The sequence below is a fragment of the Oryctolagus cuniculus genome, chromosome 4 (assembly GCF_964237555.1).
Source record: "Oryctolagus cuniculus chromosome 4, mOryCun1.1, whole genome shotgun sequence".
Lineage (NCBI taxonomy): Eukaryota > Metazoa > Chordata > Mammalia > Lagomorpha > Leporidae > Oryctolagus > Oryctolagus cuniculus.
In genome coordinates, this window is record NC_091435.1 from 130,480,331 (window position 1) to 130,505,149 (window position 24,819).

Below are 24,819 nucleotides of genomic sequence, written 5' to 3' on the forward strand. Positions count from 1 at the left end.
AGAGAGAAAAGGAGAGACAGAGAGCGAAAGATCTTCCATCTTCTGGTTCACTCCTCCAAATGGCCACAACAGCTGGAGCTGGGCCAGGCTGAAACCAGGAGCTTCATCCGGGCCTCCTATGTGGGTGCGATGTCCCCAAGCACTTGGGCCATATTCTACTGCTTTCCCAGGCACATTAGCAGCGAACTGAGTTGGAAGAGAAGCACCTGGTCCTAGAACCAGGGTTTACATGGGATGCCAGCATCCCAGGCAGCTGCTTAACTAACAGTGCCACGATGCCAGCCCCTGCCTCTCACCTTTTCTATGATATTGGGGGTATCCTCCAGCTTTTCCTGAGCTGCATTTACTTATATGAAACTAATGTAAACGTCTCTAGGCTTCCCCCAAATGTGAACATAAATAACAATCATACTATGCTGGCCTTAACTTCCAAATCTCAACGACTATTAATAGCCCCTCCAAACAGAACCAGGGCTTCGCTCTCCATTCCTGTCCCCTCCCGCAAGTCCCCTGCATTTCTTTCTGGGAGGTTCTAGGTCCTCCTGGGTCACCAGGAACAAATTTGTCATCCCAGCTTCCTCACACTCCTCTTGCCTGGCCCAGGCACAGGAAATGTTCCCAAGGGATGTGCCACAACCCGGAGGCTCTCGACTGCACTGAGGCCTATGACAGAGGGGGTGGGGTGAACAAGAGCCCCTCCCCAAATCTGTAGCACTTTCTCGCTCACTCCCTAGAGCCCTAACCAGCCTTGTTTGTGTGTGGGATGGCCCACGTCTGCCTGCATCCTCTTTAAAGATTTGTTTATTTATTTGAAAGTCAGAGTTACAGAGAGAAAAAACAGAGAGACAAATCTTCCATCATCTCCTGGTTCACTCCCCAAACGGCCATGTTGGTTTGTGGATTGTCCCTCTAGAACTCAACCACTACTAAGAATCTGTCAGGGTTGGTTCCTGATGGACACAGGGTTATGGTGCTACTTGCCACATCACTATCCCACACTGGAGTACTGGTTTGAGTCCTGGCTATTCCAATTCTGATTCAGCTTTCTGCTATTATTTCTGGAAAGGCAGAAGATGGTCCAAGTATTTGGGCCCCTGCCAACCATATGGGAGACCTGAATGGAGCCCTGAGCTATTCCATTTGTCCTGGCCTGGCCCTGGCCATTGTGTCTAGGGACTGAACCGGCAGATGGAAGATCTGCCTCTCAAATAAAATCAATCTTTTTTTAAAAAAGAAGAATCTGTCACTATCATATGATCCTTGGGTCAAAAGGCCATATTCCCAAAATAAACAATCAAGCCTGTTTGGGGCCAGACTCCACGCATGAACCAATCGGCTGTGGCTGGGGCGGGGTCCTGTGCAGAAACTGGGTTCTCGGGGAGTCCGTGGGAGAGAATGGCAGCTTGCTCAGATTAGGGCACGTCCAGGGCCCACCATGAGCACTTCACCCCTCATATAGCCCAAGCACCTGTGCACCTCTCTCCCCGGATCCTCACAATGGTGCTGCTCTGTGGGGACTTTTCCTGTGATGCAATGACGCCTTCTTCCAGAGGAGCACGGTGAGTTAGTCCCCATCCCCATGGTCCCAGAGAGCCTAAGCGAGGGAGGTAGGACTTACACTCACACCCCCTGAATGGGCAGGAACGCATGAGCAATAGATGAGTGGGTGTCCTAGGACTGAGCAAATGTGGTCACCTGGGCCCCAAACCAAGCTTTGGATGAGAAGGCAGGGAGAAGGAGAGGGAAAGGCAAGAACTAGGCTCAGATAAAGGGGGAGGTTCCTGGAGTCCATGCATTAGCATAGCTACAAGGTGCCTGCAAAGAGGCTGCTGCTCAACAGCTCGTCTGGACTCTCCCCTGGCCATGTCATAATGACACGCTTAGAGGAATGGGTGACTGTCCAGCTAAGGTGACATTTCCAGCCTCTCTCATTGTTCTGGCCTACAGGAAGTGAGAAGTGACATGTGTCAATCTGCATCATGCTCTGCCTTTCCCCTTCCAGTACGTAGGAATGCAGGGTTCCCGGCAGGAGGCGAGAGTCGTATCTGACCAAGAAATGCAAGCTAGGCGTGAGGATGGCAGAGCCACGAACTGGAAGGAGCCTGGGTGCCTGATGAGGAGAGGAGAAGCCGTCATACTGACTACTGCCAGCCCAGACTCATTTCCAAGCCCAAGAAGTAATTTTATAACAGTCATAGTGATCAAATAAGGAAACACTATGGTTCATGAACAGTATCAGAACAAGCACCCTACAAAGGCCAAATGTGGAGGCTGGTGCTGTAGCACAGTGGGCTAAAGCCTTCACCCGTGGCACCAGCATCCCATATAGGCGCCGGTTCGAGTCCCAGCTGCTCCTCTTCTGATCCAGCTCTCTGCTATGGCTTGAGAAAGCAGCGTAAGTTGGCCTGAGTGCTTGGGCTCCTGCATCTATGTGGGAGATCCAGAAGAAGTTCCTGGCTCCTAGCTTCTGATAGGGTCATCTCGGGCCATTGAGGTCATTTGGGGAGTGAACCGGTGGATGGAAGACTTCTTTCTCTCTGTGTGTAACTCTCCTCTCTGTGTGTAACTCTCCTCCTCTCCTCCCAGTAGTGACATTCTCAGACCAGATTCATGGGAGCCTTGGTTTGCAGAGCAAGCTCATGGCTCCTCACCCTGGCTCCCAGGCCTGGGCTGACCCAGAGCAAGAACAGGGCCAGAAATCAGCATCCAGGCCCTTTTCTGGGCCAGACATTTCCCAGCCCTCTCCAGGACTCAGCAGTCATACCCGATTCTCTCTAGGAACAGCCCAGGACTGCTTCATCTGGAATTCCTGCGCCAGGTTGAGAAGGAGCTGAGAAGCAAACTTTGTAAAACAGAGTTACAGGGACCTGTGGGATGATCTAGCTTAGGGGTCGGCGAGTGTTCTTTGTAAAGGGCCAGAGAGTAAATATTTGAAACATGGGGGCCCACTGACTGTCACAATGATTCTACTGCGCTGTGGAGTGCAAAAGCAGTCAGACACAACATGTAAGCAAATAAGTCTGATTGTCTTCCCATAAGATGTCATTTCTGGACATAAATTTAAATTTCACATAGTCTTCATGAAATAGCAGAATATATTGGGACATAGCACAAAATTATATAGTGTTACGTTACCCTATGAAATAGTATAATAATGGTTAACAATTATTCTTCTGATTTGCTTTCAAAAGCATAAAAACCATTCTTAACTTGCAGGCCACGCCTAACCAGAGGGCAGAACAAACCTGGCCTCGTTTGCCAATCCTTGATGCAATCCCACCTTCTTATCTCTCTGATTGAAGACTGAACTGCGTACCAGAGAGGTGAACTGATTCACTCGAAGTCACACAGCAAGTGAATGACAGGCCAAATTTAGAACCCAAGCCTCCACGCCCAAGAATACAGGAAAAGCACTACTGCACCGTGCAAGAGCACACTTGTGAACCCCTGGGAAGGCCAAAGGCAGAGCAGCAGAGCTCTCCCGCCATCTGGATGCAGAATGACAGCCGGGCGCCTCCCTGCAAGGCCCGTTTCCTAGTAACCACAGCGTCTCTGATGGAAGCTCACTCTGACTTGTTATTTATAACTTATGTCCCAACAGGGAGAGTGAGTGATTTGATTATATTTAGTTACAAGAGCCAGGGAAATCCTGATCTACCGTCTCAGGACAGACACAAACCCGACAGCCACCGTGGCAGGAGCTGGGGGAAAACAGAGCGAGCTGCATCCGGCAGGGCTGTCCCTGTGACCGGCAACAAGGGTCATAGCGAGCAATCACCGGGTGCCCGGCACCGGTAGCAGATGGCGCGAGGGGAGCTGGGGAGCAGAGGGCTGGATGCCTGCTGTACCCTGCGGAGCCAGTCATGATGACAAACCTGTCCGCACCTTGTTCATTAGTCACAGCATCTGCTAATGCTGCCTCCTTTCTCGATTTTGTCAGCGTTCCTTCACTTCTGGCTCCTGGAGTTACGTTCCTGGAATGAGTTCTGATGCCTCTGAAGGGGTTTTCTCGGTTCCCTGGAAAAATTAAATGACTTGATATCCAGGGACTGCTTGCAAAGCAAAAGTACAAACTGCCTGTAAGGAGGAGAGGCCTTGTGGGTCTGAGTCGGGAGACTGCACGTGGAGCTAGGAGGCCTTGGGAACATGGGCCAAAACCAGACGTGGTAAGCCGTGAAGGTTACCTGCTGTCACCCAGCCCCACGCTGTGCTTCCTCTGGCCCCGAGAGGGCAGGCCACTTTCAGAAGATCACACCGCACCTCCGGCAAACCCAGGGCCTTCCACTTGCTGCCTCCTAACCTTTCTGCCACCTGAGCAGTCTCAAAAACAAGACAGAAAATATCTCGAAGCCAGCAGGTGGACAGACGTGACACCCAACACAGTGAGTCAATGCCGAGTCCTCACTCCCTTCTGTCCACACATGCTATTTACAATTATTATTGACAGTTACGTATCATTGCAGAATGATGAGAAAGTAGGAAAAGAAGGGCCAGCACTGTGGCACAGTGGGTTGAAGCCCTGGCCTGAAGCGCCGGCATCCCCTATGGGCACTGGTTCTAGTACCAGCTGCTCCTTGTCCGATCCAACTCTCTGCTATGGCCTGGGAAAGCAGTAGAAGATGGCCCAAGTCCTTGGGCCCCTGCACCCACATGGAAGACCCAGAGGAAGCTCTTGGATCCTAGCTTTGGATCGGCACAGCTCTGGCCATTGCGGTCATCTGGGGAGTGAACGAGTGGATGGAAGACCTCTCTCTCTGTAACTCTTTCAAATAAATAATAATAAAAAAAAAAAAAAAAAGGAGAAGAGGCGGCACTCACTCAAAAGGTAAGAAACAAAGAGACCAGAGGGGCTCTCGGGGCTGCATCTCAAATCCATCGCTTGTGGAAAGCAGTTCTGAGGTTTAGCTGCTCAGCTGGGGTTCCAGGAAGGCACTTGTTATCTGCTCTCTGGACAAAAGAAACATACAGTCCCCCAGAAACCTTGTATAGTTTTGTTGTTGTTGTTGTTGTTGTTTTTTTTTTTTTTTTTTTTTTTTTGTCTTTCTTTTGTAAGCCGTAGCTGTCTTTATCCCTTGTCATTCATTCAGGAACAATGCGGTGGGGCTGTATTTTTGTTTTGCAAGTGAGCAGCCACTTATTGATGATAATGCGACAAGTTATTATGATAGGATCAATAGTATGCTACCCTTTCAGTTCCCCACCAAACCCATGGCAGGCAAGATAGGTAACCAGCGCCAAAAGATACTGCGGAATCACAGGCGCAGATGTGCAAATGCAGGGGAACTCAGAGAAGAAAGAGCAGGGGGAGACAAAGCTGCTGACGGTCTCCCAGTGGTCCAAAGCTGACCACCTGCCAGAGACGTGGGGCCCAGAGGGTGGCTCCACGGCTCCAGGGTCCCTGCAGCAGTGGCAGTCTCCGAATCACGTGTATCTTCAGAAGCAGTTCCCACACTGCGAGGGCAGGCCTGGTCTAGTCTGTCGTGCGTCGTAGGAGGACAGTGAGCCTTCTGCACAAGCAAACACCTGTTCCCCATTCTAATGCCAGAGACCCGTGCCTCCTCCCTCACCCTCAGTGCTCGTGGTGCAGGGGTCTCCCGTGATCCTCCAGCCTGGTCAATTGGTACTTCCCGTTGCCCTGGCCACAGAGACTGGGCAAACGATACCATGAGAATCAGTCCTGGAATTTTGCTGCAGCTACAGGAAATAGGAGTATTCTTGCTGGAGTGGCTTAACTGCTACAAGTCAGCCTGGAGCTGTCATTGTACTCATAGGAGAACCTTCCTGAAAGCCAACCCCACATGGACAAAAGCAAGCCCAGCGGTGGAGACAGGCCAGATCCTAACAGGGTGATGGGAACACACGCATTCACTCATATGCACACCGCATTTCACCCGTGACAGTAAACGGGTCACTAAATTCTCTTTCCACTTAAGCAGACTAAACTGAGTTTCTGCTGCTTGCTGTCAAGAGTCCTGGTTAAGCCCGAAAGACAAATGAAATGGAGGCTAAGTCCTCAGATAGCAGTCTACCCTGTGTGTGGCCTTTTCAGCTTGTAGAGACTTTCTCGTCCCCAGAATTTTGTGACCGCTCTAAGAAGTTACCTGGCAGGAAATGTCCCCACTTCAAAGAAAACAGAGAAAAATCATTGCACCCTCACTGTTTGCCACTGTTCTAAATGCTTGTTTGGTGTGCATTTAAGAATCTTCATAGGGGCCGGTGCTGTGGCATAGCAGGTAAACTGCCTCCTGCAGTGCTGGCATCCCATGTGGGCACCGGTTCAAGTCCTGGCTGTACCACTTCCTATCCAGCTCCCCGCTAATGTGCCTGGGAAAGCAGCAGATTACCAAAGTCCTTGAGCCCCTGAACCTAGGTGGGAGACCTGGAAGAAGCTCCTGGCTCCTAGCTTTGGCCTGATCCAACCCGGCCATTGTGGCCATTTGGAGTGTGAACCAATGGATGGAAGACCTCTCTCTCTGTCTTTCAAATAAATAAATCTTTTTTTTTTAAAGGGATCCTGATAATGACCCAATTAAGTAGCTAATATTATCATAACTATGTTACAAGAGTAGAAACACAGGTACACAGAGGTGAAATGATGGGCCCCAGGTCATTTCCAGGAGGTAGACGTAGTGGACACACCCTAGGGTGACCCCCATGAACAAGGTCATGCTTCTGTGCCATCCCCTTTCTTGGGCAGGGCCTATAACTTTCTTCTGATGCCAGAATACGGCAAAGGTGAAATGATGTCACTGCCACAATACCTTACACAGCCAAAGTTAAGGGGTTCTGCAGATGTAAAAGGCCCCACTTCAGATTGTCTTTGAGTTCATCAAAAGGAAGATTACCCTGAGTGGGCCTTCCCAACCGAGTTTGTCCTTTGTGGGGGGTAGGCACTGGGGGTTGAGCCGCTGCTTGGGACAACCACATGTCATAGGTGCCACCAGTTCAAGTCCTGCCTACTCTGCTTCTGATCCGGATTCTTGCTAACACACCTAGGAAGCAGAAGGTGCTAGCCCAAGTGCTTGAGTTCTGTCAGGTCCAGGTCCAGATGGGGTTCCTGGTCCCTGGCTTTAGCCTGGTCCCAGCTGTTGCGTACATTCAGGAAGTGAATTAGTGGATTGGAAGATTGATTCTCTCTCTCTCTCTGCCTTTTTTTTTTTTAAGATTTATTTATTTATTTGAAATTCAGAGTTACACAGAGAGAGGAGAGGCAGAGAGAGAGAGAGAGGTCTTCCATCTGATGGTTCACTCCCCAAATGGCCACAATGGCTGAGCTGATCTGAAGCCAGGATCCAGGAGCTCCTTCTGGGTCTCCTGTGTGGGTGTAGGGGCCCAAGCACTTGGGCCATCTTCTGCTGCTTTCCCAGGCCATAGCAGTCTCTCTGCCTTTCAATATGAGTAAGTCTTTAACAGACAAAAGCTTGCCCTTTATGAACATATAAGCTTTCCCCAGGATCCCAGGCATCAAACAGCAGGCACCCTCTTTCCTGCTGGTCACGAAGAATCAAAATCTATCATCACAAGAGAATGAGTTTCAGCAGCAACCATGTGAGCTTAGAAGAGGATCTGATGTCTAGATGAGAGCTGCAGACTGGCCAACAGCTTGATTGTAGTCTCGTGGGTCCCAAACAGAGGACCCAGCCAAGCTGTGCCCTGACTCGTCACACCCACTGAAACAGGGAGGTAACAAATGAGTGACGTTTCACCTGAAAACAAACACAAAAGAGGAGCAAAGATTCCCACACAGTCTGTCTCCAGGACATGGGCTTTAAATGCTGGTTGTTGGGTTCTCCCTGATACCAAGGCAGTTTTCCCACCACACCGAACAGTTCTCCAATTCCTCAGCACCAAGTACGTTCCTACTGTTCAGTTAGCTTCGGGCACTAAGTATTCAGAGAGAGTGTTGGACTCCACAGGTTCAAGGGCTCAGTGTAACAAGACATTCTTTTTTTTTTTTTAAACAGGCAGAGTGGATAGTGAGAGAGAGAGAGAGACAGAGAGAAAGGTCTTCCTTTTGCTGTTGGTTCACCCTCCAATAGCTGCCGCGGCTGGTGCGCTGCGGCCGGCGCACTGCGCTGATCCGAAGGCAGGAGCCAGGTGCTTCTCCTGGTCTCCCATGGGGTGCAGGGCCCAAGCACTTGGGCCATCCTCCACTGCACTCCCTGGCCACAGCAGAGAGCTGGCCTGGAAGAGGGGCAACCGGGAAAGAATCCGGCGCCCCGACCGGGTCTAGAACCCGGTGTGCCGGTGCCGCTAGGTGGAGGATTAGCCTATTGAGCTGCGGCGCTGGCCAAGACATTCTAACATTCATTCCAGACACCAGTCACAAGTATCACATCACCCACACTTCTGACCCACTGGCTCTTCATCAGGGGTTGTCAGAATAACCTGATCATTTGTCAGAATGGCTCACAGAACTCGGAACATACTTGGCTCATTTTCACCAGTTTAGTTTAAAGGATGCAAATAAACAGCCAGATAGGAAGACAGAGCAAGGTCTGGCAGGGTCCCAAGGGTAGCTGCCTCTGTCACCCGTTGGGACAGGGTATGGGGTACGCCGTTCTCCTGGCACATGGAAGCCAAGTTAGGTGCTCCCTCAATCAGGTTGTTAGGAGGTTTCCATGGAGGTCTTATTATACAGGTATTATTGGTTAAGTCATTGGCCATTGATAGTTAACTGAATCTCCAATCTCCCTTCCACAGGGTCAGGGAGTGAGGCTGAAAGTGCCAAACCTCTGATCACACTTGGCCATTCTGATGACCAGCCCCTATACTGAAGTTGCCTAATACCACCGAGAGTCAACCCAGTAGAATTTCTGATGCTCCTATAACCCTTCTCTCTCGGGCACTTGCAAAGGAGCAAAGGTCACTACAGCGTGCCAGTCTTTAAGGCCCTTCAGATGATGACTGTGACCCACTGCAGTGACTAAGTGACCAGACAGAGGCCAGTGACTGAGAGACTGAGTGAGGACCGAGGCCCATGTCCCCTCACCTCAGGACTTCCAGTTCTAGCTCTGTCCCTGACCCATGCTGCCACCCCCAGAATACATAGAGACAGTTTTTAAAACCTTTCAGGAAGAATCTTCACATATGAGAGGAAAGTAAGCGTTGCTTAAAGGATGGGGGTGTTCACATAAATCGCGATCATTGCAGCAGGGAAGTGCAAGGAGGTGTGGGCAGCGAAGCTCCAAAGACCCAACCACGGCTGTAAGGTTCCAGACTCACGGGAGCGGCTAGGATGTGACCGTGGACCTGACCCTGTCTCGCTCCTCTCACCTGCCAAGGGGCGGAGGAGGACACATCGGCCCTCTTCTGGTTTCCAGTGGACTGGCAGAATTCTTTCAGGAAGGAATGTAATCAGGAAATTTCCATCTCCACAGACAGCAGAACTAAAGCAAATGAATGATAATTAAGTCATAAAGGATTTAACTTAATCTTGAGGAAAAACATTCCAGGGGTAAGGTTAATTAAACACTAACGAGATTTCCTTAAAAAGGAAAAAAAAATCAAAAGCCTCTGAAATTCTGCTTCCGGATTTCTGTTTAGGAAGCATCACAAGAAAACAGCAAGAAGAAAGGCTGTGGATACTCTGGCAAGCTAGTCAACATGTTTGTGAGCCCAGGGTTTTCAACCGGGACACCATGGCAAAATGCAGTAAAAGATTACAAAGATCAGCCACAGCTTCCAGGGAGACTAGAGCCAGCGTCGACACCAGGAAATCTCTACGTACCAGCTCCTAGCTTTGGAACACATCCGTGCTTTCCTCGTGAGACCATTGGTGCGACCTTTTTGGGAATAATCAGCAAATAAAGCAAGCAATCAGGCTCAGGCACAGTTTTCTGCACTTGTGTAGTGCAATGCCTGTCAGGTGAATAATCCTGGCCCCACCCATGCCCCAGGCCTTCCCCTCTGTCCTTGCTCTTCCCTTCTGCAGCTGCCTGGGACCCTGTATGCAGCCCCAGCTCTCTGCTTCATCAAGGGCAGTCTCTGGAAAGGATCTGCTGGTGACTGTCCTGTGGGGTTGGCGCAACGGCATAACAGTGTAGAAGAGGACAATTCCAGACTTCACATTTGCCTGTCATCTGCTGCCCCCTCTCTCCAGACCTGGCCCAGGACCCCACAATCTCACCTGCCCTTTTGACCCCAGCGTTTGTATCCAGGTCCAAAAGAGACCACGGCTGAGTCACATCCCGAGTCACCGCGTACCCTGGAGACCAGTCTTTTCCATTTGTAGAGCCCTGGGAAGGGGAGAGAAATGTGGGAACTGAACACAGCACTTTCCTTCCTGAAAAGAGTGGACCATGAATTCCAACCTGCGGATAAAAGTAACCAGAGCAGCTTGGCGAGGGATGACCTTGAACAATGCTGAAACTTGCCAATATGCATCAAAAGGCTTTAGAATGATTTTATCGTCTGAATCATACACTCTACCTCTGCAATTAAATCTAAATAAACAATGAAATGATTAAGAAGATCTGAACAAATGGAAGTGTCAAAGCGACCAAGAGATGAAGTTGTCCCCACTTAATAGAGGAGGCAATTGAGGCACAACATGTTCACATGTTCACGGACATACAGCTTGTCAGGGGTGCAGAACACCAGCACGATGAGCCCAGAGGCGATGCTGGTAGCCACTCCTCTTTCCTGCCCATCCCCTGCACGGTCCCTGTTCCTATCAACAATTCCCATTTGCACCACCGTCCCTGAGCCGCGGTTCTCACAGCACTCTTCTCTCTCTGCGTGTCTCTTGCTTCTGCTAGCAAGAGCAGGAAGAGCAGTGTTCTACAGCACAGTCAGGTAACTGCTATGTAGTAGGCAACTAGGATGTATCTCAAAACACCGCCAGGAGTCCAAAAGTTTGCAACTTTCAGGTAAATACATGGAAATGCCAGTTACCTGGATTTTATCATTACATATTGCATACAGGGATCAAATTATCACACCACACCCCCATAAACACGTCCATACAGTATGTGTCAAATGTTAAGAGTAGGAGTGGCATCTTATCCACCTGGGCGTCTGCAAGTGCGTGGCATTGTAGAGAATGCTCAAAATACTCAGTAAACCTATGTTTACCAACCTAACAGAATAGTTCACTGGTCAGTTGTCTACTTAATGGGTTTGTGCTTCTACATTTACAGAGTTCTCTGTAAATTAGGACACGGACGTAGCCAAAAAATACACAGATTGAATGATTCTTTGAAAAACATAATTTTCTTAGCTGTCTGTTTTGAGCATGTTAAATAATTTAAATGGTGGATACAGAAATTATTTTTTAATATGACTTTCTAAATAGGAAGTTCCAGAACACTTCTCATCATTATGTTATTTGAGAGCAAGTATCGTGTAATTGCTTACTTTTTTTTTTACACTAGGCATGCCCAATAAATTTTAAATACTGATGAAAAATATAAAGGGCCAGTGCTGTGGCATAGAAAGTCAAGATTCTGCCTCTAATGTCGGCATCCCATATGGCCGTCAGTTCAAGTCCACATATATCACTTTCGATCCAGCTCTCTGTTAATCCACCTGGGAAAGTAGCGGAAGACAACCTAAGCACTAGGACCCCTACATCCACCTGGGAGACGCAGAGGAAGCTCCCGGCTCCGGGCTTCAGCCTGACCCAGCCCTGGTCACTGCAGCCATTTGGGGAGTAAATAAATGGATAGAAGATTCTCTCTCTCTCTCTCTCTTTCTCTCTCTCTCTCTGTATCTTATATATATAAAAAAAAGGCAATGCCTTTAAAAAAAAAAAAGAAAAAAGGAGGATTTATGGCTGGAGAATGTAAATAAGGATTCATTTATTCTTACGTTTACAACAAAAATAGTATATCTGATCAATATTTATGATACCTTTGAATATGAAATAAACAACCACTAAAATTAGTTTAAGAAACGAGTAGGAGAGCAGTTCCAGGCAAGACTGTGGCTACCTAAATCTGCCTCAGATTTACTTAGTGTCTTACTATGTTTCAAGGCCTTTGCATTATTGCAAATAACCAGTTCCCTCGGTCCTGACCATTCAAGTCAAAACAAATCCAAACGGCCCCTCTGCTGTAACCTCTTAACAGCCCTAGGACTTTATGTAACTCATGATAGAAATGTTTATCAAGAATAATGGCCTCTCGCTGAAGAGGTTCAAATTTGACGTGCATGCAAATCAGAAAAGGCAAGGAAACTAACTGGCAACTAGTACTTGTTTTTGATAAACATCATATTAGCCAGGGTGCTCCAGAGAAACAGAGCCAAAACCAGGGAGAGTGAGAGACCAGCGGGCTGGAGTCCCAGGAAAAACCTGATGCTGTAGGCTCCAGTCCAAAGGCCATCTGGGAGCAGAATTCCTTCCTCCACTGAGGGTATTTGGCTTTTTTTTTTTTTTTTTTTTTTTGACAGGCAGAGTGGACAGTGAGAGAGAGAGACAGAGAGAAAGGTCTTCCTTCTCCGTTGGTTCACCCTCCAATGGCCTCCGCGGCTGGCGCACCGCGCTGATCCGAAGCAGGAGCCAGGTGCTTCTCCCGGTCTCCCATGTGGGTGCAGGGCCCAAGCACTTGGGCCGTCCTCCACTGCACTCCCGGGCCACAGCAGAGAACTGGACTGGAAGAGGGGCAACGGGACAGAATCTGGAGCCCCAGCCAGGACTAGAACCCGGGGTGCCGGCGCCGCAGGCGGGAGGATTAGCCTATTGAGCTGCAGCGCCAGCCGTGGCTTTTCTTCAACTGATTGGATGCGGCCACCTACATTGTGTAGGATGATCTACTTTACTCAGTCTACTGATTTAAATCAGAATCTCATCTGAAAAAAGAGGTTGGCATCCGGTTGGTGCCATGTAGGTGCCATGGCCTAGCTAAATTCACGTGTAAAATTAACCTTTTCCACCACCAATCATCTTTAATATGCCATTCATCACAGCTACAATTCATGCAACCAACAGGGAGAGAGAGGATGTTGAGGTTTCTCCCTGCAATAAATCAGACCAGTCCTCCAACTGTGCAAGATATTGATGTACTAAACTGGACATCAAACACCTGTTGGCTAGTGTCTCCCTCCTTGTTTATTACCCATCCAGCAGCGGTTGAGAGAGTTTTTCAAGTCACAGGATGGCTTTTACCCGCTTCGCTATGAATTTCTGTTCCGCAAACTCTTCCAAGGAAGCATTACAGCACAAGGCACCATCACCTTCCGCCAGCATGATAGCTCCCATCAACTAAATAGTCTCAGTCACTTGGATGCAGATAAGTAATCGCAATCCCTTTGTTTTTAAGTCTGTGTTGTGGATTAAACATTCATGGCACCTCTATGGTGAACAGAAACACACAAAGGGTTTCACTTCTAATGAAAGTTTAATCATGAGCTGATAGCAGGGCCCTGTATGGTGTGGGCCCCTTGCTGGTCCTAAGTGACAGTGCCCCAGCTCACCCAGCCATCCGTGCCAGCCTTCTCTCCTCTCCACAACCAGGCTTCTCGATCCCATCCTAACAATCTCCTTCTTCCAATTTCTCACATTCTCCAAATGGACAGGGAGGTCTCCGGCCAGAAGTCAAGCTCCCCGGAGCTGGATTTAGAGGAAATAACCAGGAAAATTTTATTTCTGGACAAATGGAGAGGCATCTTCAGTTATCACAGGTAAGAGTTTCTCATGTTCTTGTTGCTCCGGAAACAAAGGGCTGTGGAGGTGTTTAAGAAATCAACTTTTATGCTTGCCAGATGAGCCGTTTCCGTTAGAGATCCACGGTTAACATGCGTCGGTGTCAGTACCTGCAGCCAGCGCTGCCCCAGCCAGGCTGCGACATGGGAGGTTTGTGAATGTGAGGTTTGAATAGAGCGAGGCATTTACTTGATGTTTTCTCTTTCATTTATAGGTTGGGAACCAATAACACAACTCCTCAGGTAATTACTTTTCTCAAAGGCAAGGTGTTTTCCTCTAGTTGCTTCTTCAAACAATCCCATTAACAGCATAATCCGAATGTATTCTGTACACATAATGTCACTCAGACAATGGCATTTTATGTGGAAACATGAAACTGGGAAGCCTGTTGAGTTTTTTCTTGTTCTTTCTTTTTCCATAAATTTCTCTTCCTACTTTTAAGAGCTACTTTTCGTCATTAAGGGTACCATATGGTTATTCTTTTAGAAAGGAGTAATATTAGAATCTAGAGTCCCTACGCTTATAAAATAACATTGGATTCTGACAACCAAGTGCTTCAGTGTCCTTGAAGAAAAGTCATTTTGAAAATAGTTATCTCTCCATACAGCTTCCAAATTAGTGTTTCCTGTCACCCATTTTCAAATAAAGGAAAGATGATTGAATTCTGGTCTTTAAAAGGGTATTTTTAAGCTGTTATACAATATTGAAATATATTTGTACCTCATGTAACTTGTAAAGGTTACAAGGTAATGGAAGTTGCATTCTGGGTATTATTTCAATCACTGAACAAAGACTGTACAAAATATTAATGTAATTGTCGTGGTCTAAATGATCAAGCAATTGACTAATATTTTAACTTTAATGCTAAAGCCTCTTGCTCCAAGTAACCTGTTATCAAAAACCTTATTTGTGCAAAAAATTCTCCTAATCATAGTCTAAATTAGAATCAGAGAGATAAATGCTCCCATTTGAGTCCTGACAGTATTAAATGGAGATAGCTACCATTTGGGGCAATAGAACAGTCAAAAGATAAAACAATCTTTGGGAGGAAAAATAAATAAATGTCAAGTTACGCTTTACACAAGGTGGGGAAAGGCATTGGCACAAATGTGAAGATTCCCCATTTGATTTACGAAATGCATCTTATCCCATCAGTCGGCTGTGACTTGAGCGCTGTGTTTCTGAGATAAGAGAGCATCTTTGCCTGCAGGAACACAGAGAAAGCAAGAAGGCAGTTTCCCTCATGCTTCAGCTGCCTATAGGGCAGGCCTATTTTATGACATTAGGGTAGAAGGTAAGTAAATAGGAAGACGGGTTGATGTTAACTTGCGCTGAAATGCCGTAAGAATCAGCAAAGAAAAGTAAAAAAGGGGATTTTTTTTTAAGGAAGACTATTATTCTATTCACTTACTGAAGAATGGAAATCCAGAAGAATTAAAAGGGGAAGTAACCTGATTCATTGACTGACTGCCTAACGCCAGAGAAATACCTTGCACAGACCAGAAAGACTCGTTCAATGTTTATAAAATGTTATTTTCTCAAAACAAGAGACAGTGACATTTACATTCTTCTCTACACATAATTTCAACTCAAGGTCTTGATAGCGTTAATTACGTTTCCATGGTTACATGTCACCTCTTTAAGGCGTGGAAAACTTGCAAGAAACCCCTCTGACACTAACATGGTTTTTCTTTTTTTCCTGCTTCTTTTCTTGCTATTTTTCATGATTTTCAGACATCTTCAAAAGTGAGTCAACATTCTCTGAACACTGGTATCTCAGAGAGAGGGACAGAGAAATTTGCAAACAAGCTCATCCCCGGCTCTGTCTGTTTTGTTTTTCGGGGGTGCTGGCATTTTATGCAGCAGCACGAAGGTGACCGTGTATCTGCGGATGGAGCTGAAAACGGCTCAGGACCACTGCAGCCCAAAAGACGAGCACGTTGGCCATCCAGGAGCCTTTGTTCTGTTCCCAAGCCCTCTATCACCTCTCCAAAATGGAGCGGCCCACCTGTCTCCCTCGCGATGGCCACGGTAAGTAGAGCCTGTCAATTAGACATGAAGCAGAACATGATCCGCCCAAGCATCACGGTTGGGCGTAGAATCTGGGTTAGGTGAGAGTATTACTGTAGATGTGACCACAGCCGGTTGCCATTGGTGAAGAGAGTATATAATTACAATGAATTATTTATGGCATTGTTCAAGGACACTGGAGATAGTACTAACTGAGAGGCGCTCTGAACTTGCTTCCTCAGTCTCATGGTGCAGCTTGCGGGAGTTCGCTTCGAATAATTCACTGTCTAGGCCAGGACGCGACAGAACGTCTGAGTGGCAGACCATGTAGACAGGGAAGTAAGGACTATGGCTGCTGTGTGAGCAGCAGCGAGAGAGGAGGGGGGCCCGCCAGGCCTGATCCTGGGGTAAGGATCCCAGGAAGGAAACATGCAGGTCTGAAAAAAGAACCTGAGATGGGAGACTCCGGGAGGACCTGGGAGCTGCTGGTCCCAGCAACCACCTGTGAAATTCAAGATTCACGCCAGACGGAGCCAGGGGCCAGGGCTGAGGCTGATACTCAGCTGGGAAACAAAACCGGACACATCATTGGGTCACAGAGGCCAGAGCCAGAAGCAAGGCTGTGGCAAACGTCCAAAGGGCCAAGGTCAAAACCGTGTGGCTGCAGAAGATGAGGAAGAGGGTAAGGGGAGGCTCTAGTAGCAGCTAGGGTGAGAGACCCCACTGATTAAATTGCCCTGCAATGCGGTCCTTTAACTCAGAATAAAACCCAGGGCTTTCCCAGGTAATTTCCACAAGCACCCCTCCCCCCCAGGCTGCACACTGCATTCTAGAACCTCAGGCTGAGCCCTCTACTCGGGCCCTAAAACAAGATGTGGAAGAGGTGCTTCCTTCCTGAGGACATGCCCTCTCCCCCTGGGCAGGTTCTCAGAGACAATCCTGCACCAGCTCAGACATTTGAGCAAAGACCCAGTGACATCTGTCCTGCACCCAGGACAGTTGCTCAGCTTGCACACGGCACACAAGGTGCCAGGACTAAAACTCCTCCTGGGGAAGCCACAAAGCCTCCCTCTGCTTTTTGAGCAGAAAGACTGGGTGACCCTGGCTGCTACAACCCTTCCTGGAGCCCTCAGACTGCACACACAAGCAGATGTGAGGAAGCGAGGCCCCCACATCCCACTTTAGCAACTCCCTCCTCTGTGTGTTTGCAGTACAGATGGACTGGGAGGCGTCACTTGCTCTTTCTCGTTGTAAAAACCTATCCACCTCCATCCATCTTCCTTCCCGCTTGATGTCATGGGGAGACAGACAGGTCAGCAGAGAGCTCACAGGACTGCACTAGAGGGAAGGTTACCTGTTACCTGTCTTAGAATGCTTAACAAGGCACAGAAGACACAAGTTAGCTGTATGCAGTCTTGTGTCAGCCCCAAGGCCACAGACAGAAGTTAGAGCGGCTGCAAGTTGAGCATCTCTAACCCAAAGACTTGAACTCAAAAATGCTCCAAAATCCAAAATTTTCCAAGTGCTGATGGCGTGCCACAGGAGAAAAGTCTATACCTGACTTCATGTCACTTCCCAACATTCACGGAAAATGTTTGTAATGAAAAATCACTACTCATGCATCTCAGAATTTTTGTACTGCAATGACTTTGTTTTCTAACACCGTTTTTCAATGAACTTTTGTAAATACCCTCGTAGTAAAATCAGTCTTGTATTTAGACTCAAATCTCATTCCCAAGATAATCTCAAAGGCAAATCCGAGTGTTGCAAAGTCTGAAAAAAATTCAAAATCTGAAAAACCTTTGGTCCTGAGCATTTTACACAGGGGACACTCAACCTGTATCAGCAGTTTACTTGTCAGTAGAATGTTTCTCATGGAAGATCTTTCATAAAAATGTATTGAAGTACAGACGTGTTCATCTGTAATGAGTGTCCGCGGAGAGTATCACTTTACAGGTTACACGTCTCGGGGCCAGGGCTGGGACCTAGAGGCTAAGAAACCAGTTAAGACCCTCTGGTCTCACTTGGGTTGCAGACCTGCTCTGTCTCCTGACTCCAGCTTCTTGCTAATGAAGACGCTGGGAGGCAAAGGTGATGGCTCAAGTATCTGGGTCCCCTTCACCCACGTGGGAAACCTAGATGGAGTTCCCAGCTCTTGGCTGTGGCCCTAGCCCAGCCTTAGCCATTGCAGGCATTGGGGAATGAACTAGCAGAGGGAAGCAGGCTCGCTCACTCTCTCTTGCTCGCCCCCCACACCAGTGCCTAATGAAAATTTTTTAATGATTAAAATATACATATACCTGAAAATCGGTTATCTTGTATGTGAAGAAGAGAAAACTGTAATTCTGTATTGGTGTTTACCTCCAACTAGAGAACCAATTCCAGAAAGCTTCGTACGATGCACCGGTGGGGCGTGAGTGCGTGCAGGGAAGACAGAGAGGGGAAGGCATTTTTGCTTCGTGTGCCTCTGGCACTCACTGAATTTTGAACCATGTGAATGTGCCATTTGGTTTAAATACATAAATTTTACAAACCGAAAACCATTCCCAGACATTTTCAAAGTGCTTCCCTCTCTCTGGGGGAGGCAGGAGTATCTGGGTGTGGATGTCCCCATTTATCTACAAACACCAGCGCGATCCAACTAGAGGGCTCCCCAGTGACTTTTCAAAGGTGATGCTCTCCCCTTGGAAAAGGCCAAGAGACAAAAGACTCAGGCTACTGCAGCCCAAAGCAGAGGCGATGGAGTGTTAAGGAAGTCCCACAAGTGGAGATAATTGATTTTTCTTCAAAAAGAAATGAAGCTGGATTTATTCCCATTATGTGGGCCAGATGAGATGTGTCCTTTAAATAGCAGTAGCATTAATTAAACACACCCTGGGATTCGAAATGACGAGACCTGAGATCTGAATCCAGTTGTTCTGGGGAGGCGGTTTGGAGGCTTGACCAGTTCCAACCTACGATTCAGCCGTGCAGCCTCCTGGCAAATGATGAGGGCCAGCAAGTCCTGAGCCTCGCTCGACAATGCCTTTTGTTGTGGTTCCGCCACTCTTTAAGAATTATTTGAAAGGCAGAGTTACAGAGGCAGAGAGGGAGAGAAGGGTGGGGGAGAAAGAGATCCTCCATCCACTGGTTCACTCCCCAGATGGCCACAATAGCTGGTGCTGCACTGATCCGAAGCCAGGAGCCTCCTCCAGGTCTCCCAAGGACTTGGGTCATCTTCTACTGCTTTCCCAGGCCATAGCAGAGAGCTGGATAGGAAGTGGAGCAGCCGGGACTCGAACCAGCACCCATATGAGATGCCAGCACCACAGGTGGCAGCATTACCAGTTCCGCCACAGTGCCGGCCCCAATCTGCCGCTCTTTTCCTCCTCTCAGAGCATCCCGACGTGTGGTATCCCCTGCCCTAGGCACACGCTGGCTCTTTATGGGAATCTGCTCAGAAAGTGCGGGCTGGGCAAAGCACCTGTGTGGCTTCTCTGGCCGTATTTCTCCCATCTCTCATTGCTTCTTGTCCTCTTTCCACTGCTATGTCTGTTTTCTGTCCCCCAACCTGACATGTTGCAGTGTGTGTGGCAGCATGCCCTCTGGCTGAAGCTGGCCCAGGGGGGATGGTGGAGAAGGCAGGCATTACCTCTGGGGCTCTTTCTCCAGCCCCTCCAGTGGCCATCTACACCTCCACTCCCAGGCTCTGCTCCAGGACCCAGCCTGGGACACGTGCCTGTAGCTTCCCTTACCAGCAGCCAATAAAACAACCCCTGGTGGAGCTGTTTCACCACCGCCCAGCAATATCATCATGAAAACGTAATTCCGAGAGATTCAAAGGAATGAAACCCTAATAGTGGAATAACGGGCAAGGGAGGCTTTGGGGGAGCAGGAGGCACAGCCTGGTGCCTCCGGTCCAAGGTCTAAGCCCAGAGACAGACCTCAATAGAGTGGATTAATCGATGAATTCCCTGCCTGCAGACAGCTAGCAGCGTCTCGGGTTGGGAGAATGGGTTCCAGCCGCGTGCCCTTCCTGAAACACTCTCTCTGCTCTGGCCTGTTCTGGGCCAGGGCACTGGCCTGTAGGGCCTCCACCAGCAGGCTGCTGGTTGACTTCAGCCAACAGGGAGCCCTGACAGGAGACTGGGGGTAGCCAGGGAAGAACATGAGGTCACCCACGGCAGGCTGAGCCCCCTCCTTGCACAGCGGTCCTCGCCCCAGGTCTCTCTCCATCCCAGTTCAAGTTCACCACTCCTTCTCCTGGCCCCTTCGGGTCTAGAGGTCACATGATCACATGACTGCCCACTGTTGCTACCCCTAGGTTACTGCATTAGCCTACATCTTTGTAAACAGATCCTGAATTAAACATTCCTCAAACTAATTATCCAGACTTGAGGGTGCCATCTGTTTCCTGTTGAGACCCTGGCTGGCACAAGTTGAAAGGCTCGCATTTGGGTCCTGGCACTGCAGGAACTTGAACTCTACTACATATGTGACCTTGGTCACGCCATGTAAGTGCTCGGGGCCGTGCGTCCTTTAACTATAAGGTTGAAGGGCTGAATTAATTTTTCTTCTACTGCACAAATACTCCCTGGGAGCCTCGTATGTACCAGGTACTACGCCAGATGCCAAGGAATCAGTTGTGAATATGGGAGAGCTAACAGTCTGTCACTCTGTTAGGTCTTCTTAGGAATCACTGATGCTAGAAGCGCCAATCCCGCGATGGTCCAGGAATTCATGAGGCAAGAGAAATTTAGTAAAGAAACTCCAAAGACAATTATTCTGTCTCATGTTAGGGTACTTGGGAGGGAGAAGGTTGGATGTGGACAGGTGGTCAGAGGGAAATTCTCACTCCAAGGGAAAGGCCAAGGCAATCGGGGTAAGAAAAGTAAGCCTGTTTAATAAGAATGACCCAGGGTCTCTATCTTTGAGTGTGTATGTGTGTGTGTGACCTGTGTACAAGGGTGAACTGTATACAAATGTGAACTGTGTGTGAGACCCATATGAGTCTAAACTATACATATGTAACATGTGCATGAATGTGAACAGTGAGTATGTGACCTATGAGTGTGAACTGTGTACATATAACCTGTGAGTGTGCACTGTGGGTGTGTGACCTGTGTATGAGTGTGCACTGTATGTGTGACCTGTATGTGAATGTGAACTGTGTATATATAACCTGTGAGTGTGCACTGTGGGTGTGTGACTTGTGTATGAGTGTGCACTGTATGTGTGACCTGTGAGTGTGAACTGTGTACATATAACCTGTGAGTATGCACTGTGGGTGTGTGACCTGTGTATGAGTGTGCACTGTGTATATATAACCTGAGTGTGCACTGTATGTGTGACCCATATGTGAGTGTAACTGTGTACATATAACCTGTGAGTGTACACTGTGGGTGTGTGACCTGTGTATGAGTGTGAACTGTGAGTGACCTATGTATGAGTGTGAACCGTGTATTGTGACTTGAGTGTGAACTATGTGTGACCCGTGTATGAGTGTGAATTGTGTTTGTGACCCATGTATGACTGTGAACTGTGGGTGTGTGACCTGTGTATGAGTGTGAACTGTGAATGTCTGAGGGTGAATGATTGTCGCTCCCCCTCTTCGCGGAGGAACGACACAGGACCCTGAGCTGTTCTTTTGTCTGCTCTGCCCTTCCCGGGTTGGCTGCTGGTTCTTCCCAGGTTGGCTGCCGATCCTTCCACCTCCGTGGAAGGGCGGCTCCCCCTGCCACTTTCCCCGCTTCCGCGGGGGAGCGGCACACCGCCGGCCGGCTTTCTCGGGGGCTGCTCAGATGTTATCTGGATGTTCCTTTTAGATGTTCCCCTTAGATGTTCCTGGTGCATGTTGTCTCTCTCCTCCTTTATAGTCCTCTTCCACCAATCCCAACTCTGCTACCCACACGCCGAGTACGCTGTTCTCCTCCAATCAGGAGCAGGATCAGCTCCTGCAGGTTATTGGTCGAACTGGAGGCAGCTGTGTAGAAGTTGTTTACTCCTCTCCCAGTGCCATATTGTGGGAGAGCAGACGCATAGAATAAGTCTTAATTCCAGTAACTTAGTCTAGTCCGAGTTGCTCCCCACAAATGATGGTCATCGTCACTAGAATAATCAAATGGAACCCAATGCCAGGAAAGAGGAATTTGTTACAAATAGTGAAGAACATCATTGTGAAAAGAGAAAAACTAAGCCATACTCAATTGTATAAAGTAATCTTTTCTGCCATTCACTGGGACCATCAGCCTTCTACGTCCAGTTACCAGGCAGCTCAACAACATATGCATATCACTAAAAGATGTGTCAGCTTGCCCTTGGTAAGAACTGTATTTGATGTGAAGGTAAATACAGGTAAGATGAGTCATCTTGGTTTGTCACCCTGGCCCATGGGTGCTTCCGTCCCCAGGCCTCTCCAGGGGCACAGCTAGAGGGTGAAGCTCTTTCATTCTGAAGAGGTGCCTGGCAGCGGAAACAGGGGTTTGGTTTGGCAGGCAGAATTTTTTTCGCTGAACTTGAACTCTAAGCATTCTTCCTCTCGACCATCTCAGTTGTACACATTTGTGTGTGACTTTTCCTCCCGTCTTCCTGCCAGTCTCTGGCCTCTTTCCATCTGTGTTAGGACTTCCTGCCACACAGCACGGGATGTTCCCTGGTTGACTGGCTGTGTTCGCGCTACACGCTTTAGCACATATGGTCCCCAAACCCAGTAGTAGCCAGGGTGAGGAGCAGGCAGGGTGATGCCCATTTCTGGACAAGCGAGTCCACGTGGCGAGTCAGGAGCAGGGCAGGGACTGTCAGCCCCCGCATCAGGAGGCATCAGTCTTTCCTTCGTGCTGGGCCGCCTTGATGTCAGGGGGACAAAACTCTCCTTTCGTTTGTAGGGCGTCTCCTGGAGATGCTCTGGGCTGGAAGCCCTCTCTGGCTGAGCACTCGCTGAGTCGTTTCTCAAGAGCAGCTGTCCTGAGACCCGGTACAGATAGTCTCTCTTCAAGTGCATTACTGGGCCCTTGTTCATGCTGAAATGCACCTGCCACTATTTCTCTGTAAAGACAACCTTTTCTTTTAAGGGCAGGAGCAGAGATGACCAGGAAATTAACTCTAACCTTGAAACCAGACCGCGAGCTGACACGGGGAAGAACATTCTAGATGCATGCTTCTCCTGCCTCTTCCTTTTTTTAGAAATCATCAGGGCCTATTCTGTGCATTGCAGGGCAAAGGTACCACAGCTCTTACCAACAGAGCTCCATGCTCCATTGGTTCACAGTCTCCAGCTGGCTCCAGATGCCTGCATATGATACCCAAAGCCCTCCAGGGTCAAGGTCAAGGTCCTCTCCGGTCTGAGTTTCCACACCACTTCATGCCCTTTGGCCCCCAAGCACACACATTCAACATTCGCACAGCTCCAGTCACAGTGAATATTTACCCCCCAGAACAGGTCACCATGCGCACTGCCGTGTGCGTCTGCAGATCTTCGGCCTCACCACTGTCACTGCTGGAGCTGGAATGGCCTGTCCCAGGGTGAGCGCTGTGCCCCTGCTGGAACATAGCACATTTAGGGCATGGCGGGATGTGACCCCTCCATGTGTCAGAGTGTCACTCGGTGAGAAGCTATCCCGCCGTGCACCAGACAGACTCACTGAAGGCCGGCACCTGTCCGCCCCGCCCTAACACTCACTGCCCGCCCCCTCTTTCCATCATGAAGCCTCTGGGGCTCAGTCACACCCTGCACAGCAAAAGTTCATAGCTGCAACCCATGCAATGCTCTATCTTCATTACAGATGCATTCTGTATTATCATCTACGGCAAGTGATTCTCTTTAAGAAAGCAATTTAAAATTAACGTCCGCTCAGTTGTACGAAGTTGCCCGAGTTAATGAAAAATATCAGCTCAACAATGGTTGGCACACAAACATGAGGGAAATCCTAAGGATGGCACATACGGAACCGTAGTGGGGGACACTTCAGGTGAATACGTGCAAATGGCAGTTGTTTCTACTAGCTGGGTGACATAAGGCAAACACCTTAACCTCTCTGTGCTGTAGTTGCCTTATCTGGATAATAGAAGAATTACTGCTTAGAATTAACTTAATGGAATGAAGGCCAAGTGCTTAGCCCCACACCTGGTGTTCAGGAAAGCACAGTAACTAACTAGTAGCGGCCATTTACCAGGCTGGTTCAAACGCCGCCTCTTCTAGGAAGCTGTCCCGCGTACTTAAATCAGAAGTTCCCTCTCCTGCCTCTGTGTTCTCATGGGACTTTGTCCTGGTCTTGTGAAACTTCCCACAGTGTGTCTTGTACACAGCTGTGGGGTAGCTGCCTTTTTTACATCTCCTGTCTCACACAGGACCTGGCACATCCTAAATGATGACTGAGTCCTTTATCATGCATGGATTCCATTTGTAATGTGTTTGCTTTATAGAGACTTGTTCCATTTTCCTGGGAAACTGTAAAAGCCCTCTGCAGTCTCAATGTGCTGTGGAGTATCCAAACTAACTACCAAGAATCTTCTTTAATATCCCTTTAAATCCCTACAACACCTGGGCTGGAAACACAGCTTCCTGTCTGAGCCTTTTTTTTTCTGGAGCGAGGAAGAATATTCAAAAGCTGTGAGAGGCAGGGCTTACAGAGCCCTAGAGACAGAAGCACCAGGGCAGCAGTCCATGGCAGATTCCCAGGCAGACGGCTGGCCATGGAAGGTGGAAAATTAGGGGCAAAAATCGGGTGTGAGCTTAACACATTCAGCCTTCCAGACAAAATATCTCAAGGAAACCTGCTGTGAATCTTTTGCCCAGGATTTTCTATATTTAAAATTGGGGGGAGGAGAGGCACTGTTCTGGCACAGCAAGTTCAGCTGCCACCTGCAGCATCCTGTATGCGCACCGGTTCGAGTCCCAGCTGCTCCACTTCCGATCCAGCTCCCTGCTAATGCGTCTAGGAAAGCAGCGGAAGATGACGCGAGTGCTTGGACCCCTGCACCTGCATGGGAAACCGGATGGAGTTCCTGGCTCCTGATTTTGGCCTGGTCCAGTCCTATCTATCGCAACCATTTGGGGAGTGAACCAATGAACTGCAGATCTCTTTCTCTCTCTACCTTTCAAATAAATAAAAGAATGAAAATCTTTGTTATAAAAACTGGAGACTCGAGGCATAAGTAAGCTAGAATATGGAAGGGGACGAGAGCCC

At 48.6% G+C, this 24,819-nt stretch overlaps 1 protein-coding gene across 2 annotated transcripts in view; it reads left to right on the top strand.

Moving 5' to 3' along the window:
- The first annotated feature begins 13,510 nt into the window (after positions 1-13,510).
- The window catches only part of MINDY4B (MINDY family member 4B), a 50,047-nt gene continuing 38,738 nt past the window's right edge, over positions 13,511-24,819 (top strand). For both annotated transcript variants that reach the window (XM_051818719.2, XM_051818718.2), the window contains exons 1-3: positions 13,511-13,623; positions 13,860-13,887; positions 15,509-15,676. In XM_051818719.2, coding sequence (XP_051674679.2) covers positions 13,511-13,623; positions 13,860-13,887; positions 15,509-15,676 — 309 coding nt within the window. The remainder of the gene's footprint in view (positions 13,624-13,859; positions 13,888-15,508; positions 15,677-24,819) is intronic.